Source organism: Hakea prostrata, chromosome 1 (assembly GCF_041222555.1).
Source record: "Hakea prostrata isolate BN-2017 chromosome 1, UWA_Hpros_2, whole genome shotgun sequence".
Lineage (NCBI taxonomy): Eukaryota > Viridiplantae > Streptophyta > Magnoliopsida > Proteales > Proteaceae > Hakea > Hakea prostrata.
Genome location: NC_142600.1, coordinates 75,636,113 through 75,653,638, shown reverse-complemented (window position 1 = coordinate 75,653,638; position 17,526 = coordinate 75,636,113). Strand labels below are relative to the sequence as shown.

Sequence of the window (17,526 nt, the reverse complement as noted above, 5' to 3'; positions counted from 1 at the left end):
TCAGGTCCTTCAGTGATTATGTCCATTATATAACTCTCTCTCCAAATCCCACCCCAGTCGCCAACAAACAAAAAGAGTGAAATCTGAATATGTTAGAGTGAGAGACCAGTTTGGCTTCTCTGCTATCAACAAGTTAGCACGTACATATCAATTATAACACCCCATCTCCCCTACTCAGAGCTCAGAAAATAGACCAAACGAAGGTTTCTTAGCATATGACCTCTTGTCTTTGCTATTTTCTCTTTATAATCAAAGCTGTACGTTTTCTAATTTTTTTTTCACTTCTTCCTAGTATGTATGATTGCTCCTCATGTTGTGGTTTGTACAATGGACTTCCACAATTTCTTCTCAGTGTTTCTATCCAACCTAGCTGCCAATGCTAGTGTCACAGAAGCAGAAGACTTTGAAACAACAAAACATCATTAGTTCATTAACTTTTGGTGTGATTAGAGTTCAGATTCGCTGTATGTGTAAGCATCACCGAACCTGCATGCAATTTCAGTTGCAGCTTTCTGCTACAGCTAGTTTACTGGGCGATCCATGTTCAATGCTTCCCATCATTATTTTGGTATGAGTGTTGAGCTAGGTAGCCTATAAGGCTCGCATTTATGCTTTCCATTCTGATTACTCAAACCTTGTGGTTCATTTAAAAAATAAATAAATAAATAAAAAAAAAACACACACACAAACACTACTTACGTTTCAAGATTTAAGTTTACGAAAGATGTTCCTATTTGGAGACTGTCATGCATAATGTAGGCATCCTTATCTCTGCTTGTTGTCACCATATTTTTCACCACTCAATGGGATTTAGGAAAGAGGATCTCAAATTGAAACACTCCTCATGCTTGCCCTCTTTCTTCTTCTTTGCATAAGTTCGTGTATGGGCAACAAACGTACATCTAGGTGTCAAGTTAGGGATGTCAATGATGCGGTTTCAAGCAGAAAAATACCTAGCCCAAACACAGCCCATTAGAAAAATAATGCATGTTTCGGGCGGGTTTCGATTTAGTGGGATTTGGGTTCCGCCTAACGGTTTAGACTAGAGTTTACTAACAGTTTAAGGAGTGCAAAAAAAAAAAAAAAACAAGAAGAAACAATTTAGCATCCTACAACAAAAGCCAAAATTCCATGCAAAGCAAAACTACTATTGGTCAATTTCCATTAAAAAATTAAGTCATTCTATGTTGTAGAAAACCCACCCACTTATAGAAATTAATAACCAAAATAGTAAGTAGTAACATAGAGACTGCAAACTCATTTCTCAAACTTTACTGAATGGTCTTCCAGAAACAAATCATTAAACCAAAAACCCTTTTAGGGCCTGTTTGGTTAAGCGAATCCAGAGATTTCAAATCTCTGGATTCACAAATGGGAGATTTTACCGTTTGGTTGTGTGAACCCTAGATTCATGAAATCTAAGATTCACATTTTACACTAAAAACGTGAATCGGTTTATGGGTAGAGGTGAAACCGAGATTTCACTCATACTATCAAAGCGTTAAAGATTTGAACCGTAATTCAATAAATATTTTTTTAGGATAAATCTAGAAATTTCATTCCAAAAATTCAAACTAACCAACCAGTTAATTTTATGAACCATGACTCGGATTTGGTCGAGTTTGAAATCTCTAAATTTTGCTTCGCTCGTAACCCCCTTAAATTCCATTTTGTGCTACGATTGATCATCTTGAAATTGGGTTCTTGTCATGTGAGAATATAGATTCCCCCCCTTTGATATGCAAAATAAACACATCTATATTGGATAAGTATTTACTCAATTTAAACAAACTTAATACATTCAGTTAAACATTCACACTTGACCCTTTTGATTGTCCCTTAAAAGTAGTAGAATAACTATTTGATCTTTGAATTCTTGTTTAATTTTTCTAATTGTCTATACCAACTACCTAGTGGTAATACGATGATTCTAATACTATTTAATGTAAAATTACAAAACGGGTTCTAACTGGTTGCAATTTGGTTTTAGGCTTGTGCAGGGTCCACTACTCTCAGTCCAAACATAGAAGAGGGGGAAAAGAACCCTTTAGAGCACAAATTTGGAAAATGGGAGGTCGGTTTGGCTGTGATAGGCCCTGGTGTCACTTCTAACAAATTATGAGAGGCCTCGTTGGAGGCACTGGAAAAGATGAGCAGTTAGATCTAATAGAATGGAGTTAGAAGAGATAAGAATTGGCCTAAATTGAATACTGAAATAGTTGAAAGAATATGCATATGCTAGGTCTAAATGCCCATGTGAGTGTTGATAGAGTGGTCTCCAAGACTAGAGTCCTCGCGACTGATCCTATATCAAAAAATGTTGCCATTGACATGAACAGGAAATTATGACGAGAACTCCAGTACATGTTATTAATTTGTTGTTATGTGTTAGGGGCTTTATAGTCTTTTCACATTTGTATGGGATATGGGTGTCTTATTTATTCAAATGTGAGGGTATTTAGGTCCATTCAGTGGTTTGTATATATATATATATATCACATAAAGGGCTTTAGGGTTTCACTTTTTTTCCCATTCTTCCTCTTATGTTCTCTCTGTTGTGTGTGAGCTTGAGCTGTGGTGCTTTGTTGGAGATGCTTGGTTGTTGCTGCTACATGAGGTGTTTAAGCATGGTATTGGTGAAGCTATGGAGCTTTTAAGGCGTGGATGAGCTACTAGTTTTGGTGGTCTCGGTTTGCCTTGAAGAAGAGGTTGTGGTTGTGTATTAAATTAGGTGTGGTTGTTCTAATTTGGTTAATCTCTTCCTTGGTCCATGTTTGTGAGTTTATGTTGGGTAGCAACTAGATCTGTAATCTTCTCTTTGATATTTAATAGTGCAAAGCTTGATGAGTTGTTAAACTCATCCTTGGATGTAGGTCTACATGACTGAACCAAGTAAAAATCCTGTGTTTTATTATTTTTTTCTTCCTTTATTCCGCTGCAATAAGGTATGAAATCTCTACAGTTTGACATCAGAGTCGTGTTCTTCGGTATATACTTTGAATGATATATTGTTATATGTTCTTGATTACTTCAATCGAGTGTTCCTCTATTATTTTCTAGTTGAATCTTGCTGTCTATTTCAAGCATTTCTTTGATTTGGTTGTTGTGAACCCTGAACCCTAATTTTCCCTAAACCCTAACTTAGGGTTTTACCTAATTTCTTTAGGGTTTTTATTCCTAGACCTATTTGAGGTTGTTTGCAACTGAAACCCCCAATTTATTGTATGAGATTATTATCCAAAATCTTAGATTGGGTCTCTTGTGGGTTCGGCTACTAGTTTTTCTTGAATTTCTAATTCATTAATGTTAGAAATTGGTTCTATCTCTAAATTAGTTTGGGGCTTTTGCATTTAATATGTTGTATGTATGAAATTGATGCTTAAAATGTGTTTCTAATCTAAAATTGATTATGATTTGATTATTGTTTACAAATTACATATTGTTTGTAATTAGAAATTAGTTCTTTCTCACTGTTTCATATTCTTTACTGTTAGAATTGTTTACCTGAAATGAGTTGTTCATTTAAAACCTAAATTTTGTCTTTTTTACATAATCTTGAAATTATTGTATTGTTTTATTTCAGAAGTACGATTAAATCTTATATTGTTTGATTTAGTAGTTTCATATTGTGTTGCTGGTTATTTTAGTTAGACATACCTTGACTTAGTCTTCTTTCTTCTTTCATAGCTCCTACTTGATATGAATTGGAAAATTTTGATGAGAAGGGTGACTATATGGTTTGGAAGAATAGAATGCATGCCATTTTTGTTCAAAACCACTATCATAAAGCCTTGAGAGGGGATAATGAACTCTCTTTATCCTTAACTGAAGATGAGAAACAGGATATGCAAGACTTGTGTTATAGTACAATTATTTTGCACCTTAGCAACACTGTAATGAGGAGGGTAGGGGACTGCACATCTGTAGCTAAGTTTTGGATGAAACTTGAACAACTCTATTTAACGGCTTCTGTTCCTAATATTACTATGTTAATTCCAGGTGTAAAACATCCTAGATTTAAGGCTAGATTAGTGGCTAAGAGTTATTCTCAGGTTGAGGGAATAGATTACAATGAGGTGTTCTCACCTATAGTGAAACACACTTCTATTAGAGTGTTATGCTGACTCTAGTTGTTATCTATGACTTAGAACTTGAACAATTAGATGTAAAGACTGCATTCTTGAATAGTAAATTAGATGAGTAGATTTACATGTTTCAACCTGAAGGTTTTGTTGTTAAAGGATGTGAAACTAAGGTTTGCCTATTGTTGAGGTCATTATATGAATTAAAACAATCGGCTAGGCAGTGGTATAAGAGATTTGATGAATTCATGCTCAAGAATAAGTATAAAAGAAACTATTATGATAATTGTATATATTATTGTGAATCCAGTCATAATTATTTCATTTATCTTTTGTTTTATGTTGATGACATGCTTATTGCATCTAAGGATAAGTTTCAGATTTGTAAACTGAAGTTAATGTTAAAATTTGAGTTTGAAATGAAAGATTTAGGAGCTGCTAAAAGAATTACTGGCATTGATATTCATATAGATAGATCTAAAGGTGTTTTAACTTTGTCTCAAGTTGATTATGTTCATAACCTTGTAAATAAGTTTGGAAATGTTAATTGTAGGACTGTGGATACTTCTCTTAGTGCTCATTTCAAACTTAAAACTGTTACTAATGTTGCTGTAACTAGTAGGCCTTATCAAGAGTGTGTTGGCAGTCTTATGTATTCAATGGTTTGTTGTAGCCCTGATGTTGTGTATTCAGTTGGACTGGTTTGTAGGTTCATGAGTAGGCCTTGTGATGCACATTGGGATGCTGTTATGCGGTTATTAAGATATCTAAAAAATTATGCTTCTTATAAAATTGTTCATGATAATTCTTGTGTTAATAATCTTAGCATTGTTGATTTTTGTGATTCTGATTTTACTGCTGATTTGGACAAAAGAAGATCCTTGACTGGTTATTTGTTCACTATCGGTGGTAAGTTGGTGAGTTGGAAGTCCACACTTCAACATGTGGTGGCACTTTCAACCACTGAGGCTGAATATATAGCTTTAGTTGAAGCTATGAAGAACTGTTTGTGGGTTAAGAGGCTTCTTAATAAGTTTGGTTTTAGTAACTTTCATTCTCTTGTGCATTGTGATTCTCAAAGTGCTTTACGTCTTTCAAAAAATAGTGTATCATGAAAGAACTAAGCATGTTAATGTAAAACTTCATTTTATTAGAGATATCATTGCTAAATGTCTTGTTAATATTTGCAAGATTGATACCTCTATCAATCCAGCTGATATTATGACTAAAGTAGTTCCTATTGGAAAATTCAAATAAATAAGACACCCATAATTTGATGAAAGTTATAATTAATTATGGAAGTTGACAGCTGAAGGTGTCAATCTTGCAATAAGGAATGAAATCTCTATATAATTAATGGAAATTAATAATTCCAGTTCTCTTAATTCATCTCCAACAACCGAGGTTTAAAGTATCATTTGATGTGATATGATAATAATTAGTACGTATTTATATTGAATATATTCAAATACGATACATAACAACACGTCTCTCAAAAAGACACGTATTGAATTATACCATATGCATTGACTAAAATGATATAATATTCAATATAAGATAATACATCTCTTAAAATTATATCACCGATTTAATACCTAACGATACTTCAATCCTTACAACTACCCCACTTTTTAAGGTTGGCCTGTGATCATTAATCAGGCTTTCTTCACAGGCCATCGGAAGCACTTTGCTCTTTTCGGCTTTTTTTTTATCGCAGTTACAGATGAATCTTTAGCAAGTAGGGTTTGTCTTGTTACTCTTGTCAACAAAATACAATCAATAGAGGAAGAAGGGTCACTGTTATACCTTTTTCATTTTAATTCTTTTTTCCGGCGGTGTGTTTTGATTTTTAACCACTTAAGACTATGATGTCCAAGCTATACCATCCACTTATTGGTTGACAGACAATGATCTCAACTACTCAAGAGAAATGCACCAGGGAGAGATCTGTGGTTCAGGCTCAGCAATTCAGGATTCTAAATTTGGACAAAAGAATTGCACAAGCCTTTCACCAATATGACCTCGAAAGCTTTGAACAGAAATGATGATGGCTTTACTGCTTACGTTGGGCTTGCCTCTACAAATAAGCTAACTAGATGTCTTTAACATACAAAAGCCAAATTCATGATCTTTCAAGAGGTTAGCCAAAAGCAAAATTCCAATTTCAGTTTAGATCTACTTAAACAGCTTTAGCAGTTTCCCGAACTAGAGCAAACTTTGCTAGGAGACCAGATAGTTGAAGAAGTGAGCCAACTCCATCACAAATTCTCATATGTGCAAATCCAGTTTCCTGTGAACTCAGGCCAAAAAAGATGTCAGGTCATGGTGAGGTACACTATAACTGAACATATAACATGCTAACAATTAACATGCATACCTTAAGGAATTCCAGTTTCAGATATTCAGCCATATCATAGTTCTTAATTATCCGAAATAGGGTTGTGATTATGTCAGTCGGAGAATAACCCATATCATAGAGCTGCTTCAGACCAGAACAGGCATCATCAAATTTCCCATCAAGTACATCGCGGACCATATTCTTCACATGTAAGGGGTGAGGCTGGTCACAGACCTGAAAAATGATACAAGAAAACCCAGACATTCCTGTGTGAAGATTGCCAACCAACAATAAAAAGTCAAAATGAAGTCTAAATTGTGACCTTGAACACATTGTCTGGATTCACAAACCGGAAACCACTGTATGTGGCCTGCAAATTATTCAAAGCCTGCCTCATATCACCATCAGCAGTGAAAATGATTGCTTCAAGGCCTTCTGGAACATATGGAACCTGCATTTGTTACAAAGACAGATCAGTTCTTCAAAAGAACTTCACAGGATTTTTAAGGTCATCAGCCCACAGCAGAGGATATGAAAGAAGAATTTGGCAGTTCATTAGAAAACAGCACCGATAAGACTTTCTCATGGACAAAAATATTGTGGCCTATGGTCAAGATCATAGCTATCAAGGCGGCAAAACAAAGCATGGGAGAGTATGCAGAAAGCAAGGAAACACCAACAAGGCAGCAAGGCATTTAATGACCTTGTCACCTCAGCAATACCTAGTCCTCACTAGCTCCCATGCTTGTCCATCTCAATAAAGATACAAGGCCAAGCACCTCATTTTAGCGCTAACCAATGGAAGGATTGACCTTTTGGGCTACAGAATTTGGAGGCATAAAACACCAATTTCATCCCATGTTCACCAGCCTTATTGAATAACCACGAACATACTATGTATGTACTAATATAGCAGCCCATGCTTTGGGGGGGAAAATAGTATATCATTTTGCATGCCACTATGCTTTGAAATTTAAAAGTTCATATCCAAATACACACTTATTGCCTGGAGAGTAATTGAAATCTAATTGAAGCCCTTTTCCTAAGAACTTCGGAGCTTTTGAGAACTGGAAATACAATTGGTATCCCACGACATATTTCTTCTGCTTTTAAAAGGTATGATCTTTCCTCTTCTTCTTTGTTCTTCTCATTTTCTAATTCTAATATTTACTTCTAATTCTTCAACTTTTTTCTGATTCTGTTCTCTCTTCATATATGAATTTCTAATGAAAACAGAAATTCTATTTGCTAATCTGCATTTCTGTGAATATTAGAATAATTCCATATTTAAATCTTAGATCTCATCTTTAGAGATATATCTCTAGTTCTCATAGTATTATTCTACTCTGGTCCAACAATGGTTCCATCAATTCAACTCTAATCCCAGACAATTAGTGTCGCCAAGAAACAAAGCAGAGCTTATAAGCTTAAAGAAACTCAAACATACAGGAAAAAATTGGAAGAATAAGAAGCAAAGAGAAGAGTGTAAGAACAACATAAGAAATAAATGGGAAGGAAGAGGAAACAATAACTCATAGTAGAAGGATATGACTAAAATAAAGGTCACCTGCTCAAGAAAACACACAGAAATGGCAAAACAATCTAATATACAGATAAGATGCTAGAAGATGGAGTAAGGCAGGTTATTAAAATTCTCTTAGTTTCAATTATTAAAATTCTAGGGGCTTCCCCAGGTCACATATAACAACAGGGTTAAAAAAGATTTTAATATTCACATATCAATCAACACTCTCAATCACCATTGAATTTTACATGGAAAGTTCAAGAAGATGAGAGAACAAATCAAAATACAAGATCAGGAAAGATGAATTAAAGAGATATCGAAGTAGCCAATGAATAGGTAGGAATGCTACTCTAACTAAAAATATACAAAAGAAGAAGGTTGAATAAACAAGAAATTAAGATTAATAAATTAAAAGATGAAGTTAAAGCATGCATATGAATAAATAAGCTCAACCCTCAGTCTCTTAAATTTGGATCTAGTACCTTGCATTCCTTGTGCATAAAATGTCAATAGTAGGGAGCAAGTTACAAGCATGAATAAAGTCATCAAGCATATGGAGATATTATCCACCAACAACGTGCTAAAAGGTCACATAACATAACTTTTATAGGCCTAGAATTTTGTGGGCTTTTTAGAAAGCAGGGGAGAAGTTTGAAGAAATTTAATCCTCGGATATTGGAAAATCTTGATTTTACAGCTCTCAAGAGCTTTTGCCAAAGACGATGGTATAATCTGTAGATTGAGATAGTGGGACTTGAATTGTGTTGTTTCTTTCACTAAATCCTCAAGCGGATTACAGGGAGTACATATGCACAGGGAATCATTCAGATGATCCACCACTTCCATCTAAACCTGAAGCTTTCCTAAATTATGCAACCCAAGAATTTCTAGTTCACATCTCTATTTTTTCCCACTGTATCTTTTGTCTCAGCCACTTAACCACACTCGAGATACCTTTAACATTGTTTTAATATGAAATCAGTTGAGTTGATTGGATAACGCTCTGCAGTTTAAATTAAAGATAACAGGATGAGGATGCCATAACTGAATAGGAGAGGACAGCAATAAATCGGGAGCTCCAAGGGTAGACTCGGTTTAAGAAACACAGGCTTAAATATTTCCCAAAAGAAAGGAGATGAGCACACTATAATAGTCCAAATCCAATCAAGTTGCTGGTTCCCCTGAATCTTCTAGGAGTTTATGTAGGATCATGGAGCTTCAATGAGGTGTGAAACACTTCAAAATTGATGCATCTTATCTTTCATTCAGCTTTATTTCTGGAAAAGAAATCAAGATGTAAATCACATCAAGCTACTGTCCCTTTACATGGCAGATCACATCTGTTTGATAACTTTGATTGCAGTATAGCAAACATGCAATGTGATAAGAATCATGTTTACAGCATAGAAACACACTCCTGAAACACAGAAGTTTACTTATGCTAGTGCATGAATATTAACAACAGGAAAGACATAGATGAGGGTACCTTCTCAGCTTCAATGACTACCATAAGACGGCCAAGAATATCTTGGTCTGACAATCTAGAGAAACGAACAAGCGCACATCTACTTTGAATGGGCTCAATTATCTTAGAAGACACATTACACGCAAGAGCAAAACGTGTGGAGTTTGAATAAATTTCCATTGTACGCCTTAAAGCCTGTTGTGCTCCAGATGTCATACTGAAATAGTTTCAAGACAGATATTAAATCAGTATTTGCAGTTTAAAGCTAGTCCAAATTGTGAATGATTTTACATGTACATGCGGTGAAAATACATTACATTATCAAATCAAAATCACCTGTCTGCCTCGTCTAAAATGATTACTTTGTGCCTTCCAGGGGGAAGCGTTACTTTCTTCATGGCAAACATCTTAATTTTGTTTCTCACGACATCAATTCCCCTGAAACAAGAAATGATAATAGAAAAAGCATTGGTAAAAGTAAACACAATAGTGGGTTTCTATGCATTGTGTACGAAATATTAGCCTATGAACACCAAACCTTACCTTTCATCAGATGCATTAAGCTCTAGCACAGCTTCCTTGACGTTTGGTCCCAGTAGTTCATGCGCAAGGGCAAAAATACTTGTTGTTTTACCAGTCCCTGGAGGTCCCTGAAAAAAAATTGCAAAAGTTCCAGAAACTCATCAGAAGGTTTTATTGATTTAGTGGTAAAATATAAACAAATACTAACCATAACGACCGACGAATTTTTATTTTAGGGTGTAACAAGAAGGAAAGCGAAATAGGGGAAACGATCAAAATAACTTGATACTGTTGGATTTGGAATCGAAGAAAGGGAAAAGAGCCAACGAGTTGAAGTAATTCTTACAGTCAACATGAGATGGGGCATATTGCCATCTCTGGCGATGACTTGAAGCCTTGAGACGCAATCTTGATTCCCAACAATGTCTGCTACTTTGGTGGGTCTGTACTTCTCCACCCATGGAACATCATAGTTGCTGTTTGATGTGGAAGAAGATGAAGCTGCCATTGCTAGGTTTTTTTTCTTTTTTTTCTTTTTCGGTTCAGCCCTTCAGGAACCAAATGCCTACTCGGAATCTCTATGGAACCCCTGAAACCCCTAAAATTGGAGGGAAACCTGTAAAGCAAGTGCATGCGACTTACTGCCTTCTGCGTACAACTCGGAGAGGATTTTGTTATTAAAAAAAGAAGAACAGAAAATTGCATTGGTACCCAAAATGAGGCCGTAAAGCAGGATACTCCCACTTTATATTTAAAAAACACATTGACCCCAAAAATAGATTTTCATTAGATATATTTGTTAAATGTATCACTAAAAACAGTTAAATCACTATTTATTTTTAAATATCCCTATAATAAATATGTTTAAAAATTTTTTAATGTTAAATTAGATAAATATATCCAATGAAAATCCAATTTTGGGGTCTCTATACTTTTTAAACATAAAGTGGGGTGTTAGTGCTTTGGGGAAAAAACACTCTGGATTATTATTATTGGATTAAGAGCTTTATTCAAAAGGGATGGGAATCTTTGAATATTATTATTATTATTTTTTTGCCAAGACTTCCCTTTGGGAGGTTGAGCCTTTAACCGCTTTACTAGCCCACTATTGGCAAGGTTATTGGTTATTTGGTTTCATTGATGAATCAAAGCTGCTTGGCCACTTTAAAAATGTCACAATCCAAGTGTTGAAAATACATAGGATAGGAGAGAACCTATGGTTTGCCTAAGGAATTTCAACTCTTACTTAACTTGGAGAGAGAAGGCAGGAGGTTCACATAAAAGTTATGATAACTCAAAGCAATTTAGGGCCTGTTTGGTTACTTGAATCAAGTGATTTCAAATCTTTGTGAAATCTCCATGATTTTTGAATCCGAAATTATACCCGGTCCGATCTACAATCTCCAGATGAAATTAGAGATTCACCCTTTTACACTAAAAGACGGAATCAGCTTTAAAGGCAAAAAAACACTTTAGATTTGAAGCCATGTGGACAAAACATGCAATGTGTAAAGACACGATTAGAAAGGCATGGCAGCTTTCTTTTATTGGACCGAATGTGGAGCAAACTTACATTGAAGGAATGGAATAAGTAGGTCTTTGGAAAGGTGCAAGAAAATACTAAAACCCTCAAGAAAGAACTGGAAAAATTACAAGAAGCAAGGCAATAAGACTACTCGGAGTGGAGGATTAAGAAAGTAATTGAATTATTAGATGCTAAACAGGAGAATAAAGAATTGCTTTGGGCACAAAAAGCTAAGAACTCCTTGTTGAAATTTGGAGATAGATACACGACATATTTCCATGCCACAACTATTCAACGTCATATCTCAAATAAAGTTCTCCAACTCCGGAACCATATAGGTATGTGGGTACATTCTAAGAAAGAAATCATTTCCTTATTTTAGAATTATTTTGAGAATCTATTCTAATCAAAAGGGGTAGACTCGGATGCCTTGGATTTTGTTATTGATCAAGTCCAACCTGTTGTCTCCTTATGAGTTAAATGATTTACTATATGAGATACCCTTGATGAAGGAGACACATGAGATTGCTAAATCCATCGGACCTCTAAATGCACCTAGACCGAGTGGGTTGCCACATTTGTTCTATCAAGAGTATTGGGATATTGTGCAAGCTGACATTCACAATTACATTGTAGATTTCTTTAAGAACAGAGAAAATGGCTCTAGAGATGAATAAAACACTCATTTGCCTACTACCAAAGTGTTCCTCTCTAGAAAAAGTTGAGCAATTCCGGCCAATTAGCCTATGCGATGTAGTATTCAAGACCATCACTAAAATCTAAGCCAAGAGACTTGCAAATGCCATGGAGTCTTTGATTGGCCCTACACAACCTACATTTGTGCTAGGAAAACTAACTCTGACAATATTTGAATGGCACATGAAGTGTTACATTTTTTGAAAAAGAAGAAGAAAGGTAAAAAGGATTTGTTGCACTCAAGCTCGACATGCAAAAGGCATATGATAGATTAGAGTGGGTCTTTATAATCAAGATGTTGATTAAATTGGGATTTTAGTGTGCCTTGGGTATCTCTTTTGATGGAATGCATTACTTCATCTAGTTTCAAATTTCTCTTTAATGGATCAGTTGAAAGTTCTACCAAACAAAAAAAAATTGAAAAAAAAGAAAGAAAAAAAGAAAGAAAGAAGAAGTTGAAGGTGAAATTGAGCCATCAAGGGATATCAGGAAAGGAGACCCTTTGTCTCCTGCAATATTTATATTATATTCACAAGCCTTGTCAGTTGTGATACAAAAAGCAAATGAAATGCAAAATTTGGCAATATTACAAATAAGAAATAGAGTGCCCAAAATGACACATTTGATATTCGCTGATGACTATCTCTTATTTTCATACGTGAAGTTGGATGACTTATGCAATTCGAAAACATGTCTGGACATTTATTGACGAGTCAATGAATAAATTTGAAGAAATCTATGTTGACTTTCAGCACAAACATTCTAAATAAATTCAGGAGGTGATTTTCAAGGATGTTGAAAGTACCATATGGGGAAGGACCTTCCTAGTACCTTGGACTACCCTTAGAGTTTGGTGAGTCAAAAAAAAAAAGGAATTCAAAGAAGTTAAATAAAGGGTGGAGTCAAAACTACAAGGGTGAAAAAATAAACTTCTGTGTAAAGCAGGTAAAGAAGTTTTACTAAAATCAAGCTTTTTCTACGCCCAACTTTGCTTGTTCACATTTCAAACTATCAAAGTCAACTCACAAGGAACTAAGACCAAAGGCTACTAATTTTTATTGGGGACGGTAGAAATTCAACAAAATTATACATTGGATCAATTGGGAGAGAATGTTATTGCCCAAATCTAAAGGGGGTCTAGGTTTCAAGGACTCAAATTTACAAATTCAGCTCTCTTAACCAAAGTTGCATGGAGAATTCGGTCCAATCCCAACTCTTTATGAACAACCCTTCTAAAGAGCATCTATTTCCCCCATAACTCATTCATGGAGGCTAAGTTGGGTAAGAGCCCAGTATGGGCACGGAGGAGCTTGTTGGAAGGAAGGAAATGTCTTAAAGCTGGACTATGTTTGAAGGTAGGTACATGAGATCTCATAGATCCATGGGTGGATAATTGGATCCTAACTCTACCATACTTCAGATTGAAGTCTAAGAAACCAGAATATTGCTAGGTATATAAAGCTTCAGATCTCATTCATCAAGTGAACAGAATGTGGAAGAGGAATTGATTTTTTTTTCTTCTAATATCTAAGGAGGAAGTGAAAGAGGTTCTCAAGATTAATCTAGGTTTGTTTCCCCAATGAGACTCACAATTTTGGGTAGGATCTTCAAATGGTCAATTTTCAATGAAATCTGCATATAACATACTTTGCAAACAAAGATTGGATTGGAGGAATTAAAGCAAAAAAGGCCACTTCTTCACTATAAAAATTGTGGCTACATGTGGAGGATGAAGGTTGGGATTCAATCTGATCATGTAAGGCTCCCACAAAAATTAGATAATTAATATGAAGGGTGTGTGCGAAAGGCCTAGCAATAGCTGAAGGTCTTCGGATTAGGAATATTGATGTAGATCTATGTTGTCCTCGGTGTGGACCAGGTGCTAAAACAGAGAACCACGTTTTCTTGGCTTGTCCTTTTGCACGTGCGGTGTGGTCTCAGCTTGTCCCTTGTCATTTGTGGTTCCTCGAGGTGAAAACGTTGAAGTCCATAGATGGATATAATCATGAAGCTCTATGAAAAATTTTGCAAGATAATATTTCGATCAAGTTTCTAGTTTTGTGGCTTTTCCAATATGGTAGATTTGAATTTCAAGGAATGACCTAATATTAACAAGAATATCATCTCCACAATGGAGGCCATTGATAGAGCGGTATCACAATTGGGAGATTTCATAGAAGCCAACAAACCATCTCTATAAGGGGAAGCCATATATAGCAAAGGGAGAAAAAGACTGGAGGGGAGCCTCTAGATCGTGGTTGGGTGAAATTGAACTCAAACGCTGCTATGAAAGGAAAAGGCAAGTGTGGGTTGAGCTTCATTATTAAGGATTCTGAGGGGCAATGTAAGTTGGCGGTCTCTAAATCGGCCTAGGCTCAAACTCCTCGTGAAGCTGAAGCCATGGCATTAAGAGATGGAATGCTCTACACACTGGGAGAAGGATATGATTTTGTAATTTTAAAATCAAACTGGGCGTTGATCAAGGCAGTTAAGGCCCAGGAAACTCGGGCCTATTGGGCAACCTCACGGTCTTGGATGATATTCTTTATCTAAAATCCAAGTCAATTGAATGTAAAGCCCAACATGTTTTTAGGGAGAGTAACACATGCTCGGACGCCCTATCCTAGAAGGCGCTATCTTCTTCGAGCGAGATATTTTGGTCTAATTCCACTCGTTGGATCCTCTCTCTTATATATTTGGATTCCTCAGTTGTAACTCAACATGTTTTTAGGGAAAGTAAAGCCCAACATGTTTATAGGGAGATTAATGCATGTGCGGATGCCCTATCTTGAAAGGCACTATCTTTTTCGAGCCAGATAGTTTGGCCTAATTCCACTCTTTGGTTCCTCTCTCTTATAGAATTGGACTCCTTAGCTGTAGCTCGCAGAGTTCTTCTATGAATGAAGTTCTTTACAAAAAAAAAAAAAATGGCACTCATTGAGAGTCGATTGCTGGATGGCCGCTCACTTGGGCGTTGCAGAGGATTTGAATCCTAATGATATGGTGTCAAATAAATATACATATTTACCCAAAAAAATAATTAACAATTAAATTTACCCTCATATCGATACAAGTATATCATACTATTAACATAATACATTTATTTAGAACAAAATGCTTTTTGTTTTGTTGGATCTAAAACTCTAATTCTTTTCATTACTCAAAAGAAGGCGGCTGAAAGCACCTAACAATACAAATGGCATAATTAGACACAAAAGCAAGTGGAGACACCCACCAAACATGAGAAAGTCTAAAGCAGGAACAACCCACCGCAAGAAAATTTGCCATATAATTATCAGTCTGCAACAATGGCGGAATTGCATATAAGAAAAATCCAAATGAAGGGAAAGTACATGATCCCATGACGTAGCCCAATCTGTCGTTGCCTCTGAACCATTTAGTTGTGCAATTAATTATGTTGCTGCTAGGGTTGAGGAGTGGTTGGTGTTCATTGATGCATTGTGGGCTGTTGAGTAGTCTAGAGGAAGGGCAGTAGTGGTAGGATCCTAGGTGGTTCCTTTTTGACTGTTAAGTGCAAATGGGCGATATCCCTTTCAGTGACGATTTGCAAAGTTGAGGTGCTTTGAGATGGTATCCTGCTGGCTAGGGCATTAGGCTTGCTGCATTTGAGAGTTATGTCTTACTCTTACCCTAAGGGTAATTTATCAAATGTATATCCATGTCTTACTCTTACCCTAAGAAAAAGGCTATGTCTTTTTGATACCATATCATACTTAATTTGGTATTGCATGGTAGGATATAAGCAGAATGATTTCAATTTTTGTAATCAATATATTTTATAAATTGACACCCTTACCTTTAGAAAATAAAATATTATTTTTATCCAATAAAAAAAGGATAGAACATCAAGAACATTGAGGATATATATATATATATATACACATTGCCCTATCACTAGGGCATTTAGCATGCATACAAGAAGAGTGAATGGAGCTTTTGTAGTATTGTTTGGAGTTCTTATAAACATGTACCTCAAGGTTTCTATCAAGTTGTTAATATCCTTAAGATGTATTGGATTTAAAGGTGTCAATGATTTGGTTTGGGGTAATTTTGGTTTAGACTTAATAACTTATGGCTGAAAACATCAAAACCCAAACACAGTGTATTTGTAAAATAATGGTTTTGGTTCGGTTTGGTGTCGTTTGGGTTCAAGTTGAATAATGGTTTGAATTTGGTTGGGTCAATTTTGAGACCATTATTGACTCGTTATCAAACCGCCACAGACCATTTCAAAGTTAAAAATTATATGGGTCTTAGATCTTGCCTCTTGAGCTTAAGATCCAAACAAAACCACTCTCTTTAACTTATTTACCTCTTTAAAGAAAAATAAACTCAAAATCTTATTAAAAGAATGTCACATGGGATATCAATTTAAAATTAGAGATACATACAAAATGTCATTTTAATTGAAAAGAATAACTATCACTACTTGATATGGAAAGGTGAAAATGAAACATGCTTGTTTTAGCATAAAAAAAATTAAAAATAAAAGCCATAACTCCCAAAGACTAGGGGAGAATAAAAAGTTAAAAATGAAAAGATTATTGAATGGCGGGCATGATCTAGATTAGGTCTTCACGGCTTAGAAGGCAATAATAGTATGGTCTGAGATATGATAAGAATTGTTTGTTCAATGATCATAACACAATAGTCAATAATACTGGTTCATATATTCAACTCACATTTGAGGTTTTGGAGAAAAATGAATATTTATGTCAACAAGAGGGAGAAACTAAGAAAGGAATAATGTAATTGTAAAGGTAAAATTTTAAAAGGATAAAAACTAAAAACTAAAATTAAACATATTTATAAAGGGTGAGCATTTATAGCCGTTCAATTTGACGGTGCATTCGGTTCAGACTAACGGGTTGACCCGAACTAGTCAAAAGCTAACGGTTTTTAACCCCTTTGCTCATCTCTGATCCAATAAGCTTTAATTTGGTTTGATTCGGTTTCGGGCTATTAACAGTTGATGCTATGATTTGACACCTCTTATTTGAATCCTAAAACAAATCCCATTAGATTATTTAATCAATTTATTTCTATTTTAAATATATGGAATCAGCATTCATAAGATTTTTTCCATAAAAGATGAAAAAAATTGCTCTACCCATCCAAAACTTTTGGTCTTCTAAAAATGGTTAAAAAAGGTCACATTTTGGTGCGCAGGCCCAACGGACCGATATGGACCCATATCTGTTTCGACAATACCCGTTTTTCTTTCGTAACTGATTCGGGTGTACCGTTAAAGTAATGTACGAGTTACGAGGACTGAGGGTTGTCCAGTGACACGTGTTCATAAAACCGGTAAAGTTACCGCGCAGCGAGCGTGTTCCCCGTTTTTTTATTTTC

At 35.5% G+C, this 17,526-nt stretch overlaps 1 protein-coding gene and 1 pseudogene across 1 annotated transcript; one reads left to right on the top strand and one right to left on the bottom strand.

The window, feature by feature from the left end:
• The first annotated feature begins 4,432 nt into the window (after window positions 1-4,432).
• Window positions 4,433-5,197, top strand: LOC149030121 (secreted RxLR effector protein 161 pseudogene; annotated as a pseudogene).
• A 700-nt stretch (window positions 5,198-5,897) lies between these two features.
• RFC2 (replication factor C 2) lies at window positions 5,898-10,596 on the bottom strand. The gene is made up of 7 exons (XM_089142427.1): window positions 10,279-10,596; window positions 9,954-10,060; window positions 9,747-9,848; window positions 9,432-9,627; window positions 6,743-6,871; window positions 6,460-6,654; window positions 5,898-6,372 (listed from the first exon to the last, which is right to left on the bottom strand). The coding sequence occupies exons 1-7, from the start codon at window positions 10,438-10,440 to the stop codon at window positions 6,262-6,264; spliced, it is 1,002 nt and encodes a 333-aa protein (XP_088998553.1). The 5' UTR covers window positions 10,441-10,596; the 3' UTR covers window positions 5,898-6,261.
• Window positions 10,597-17,526: the final 6,930 nt, after the last annotated feature.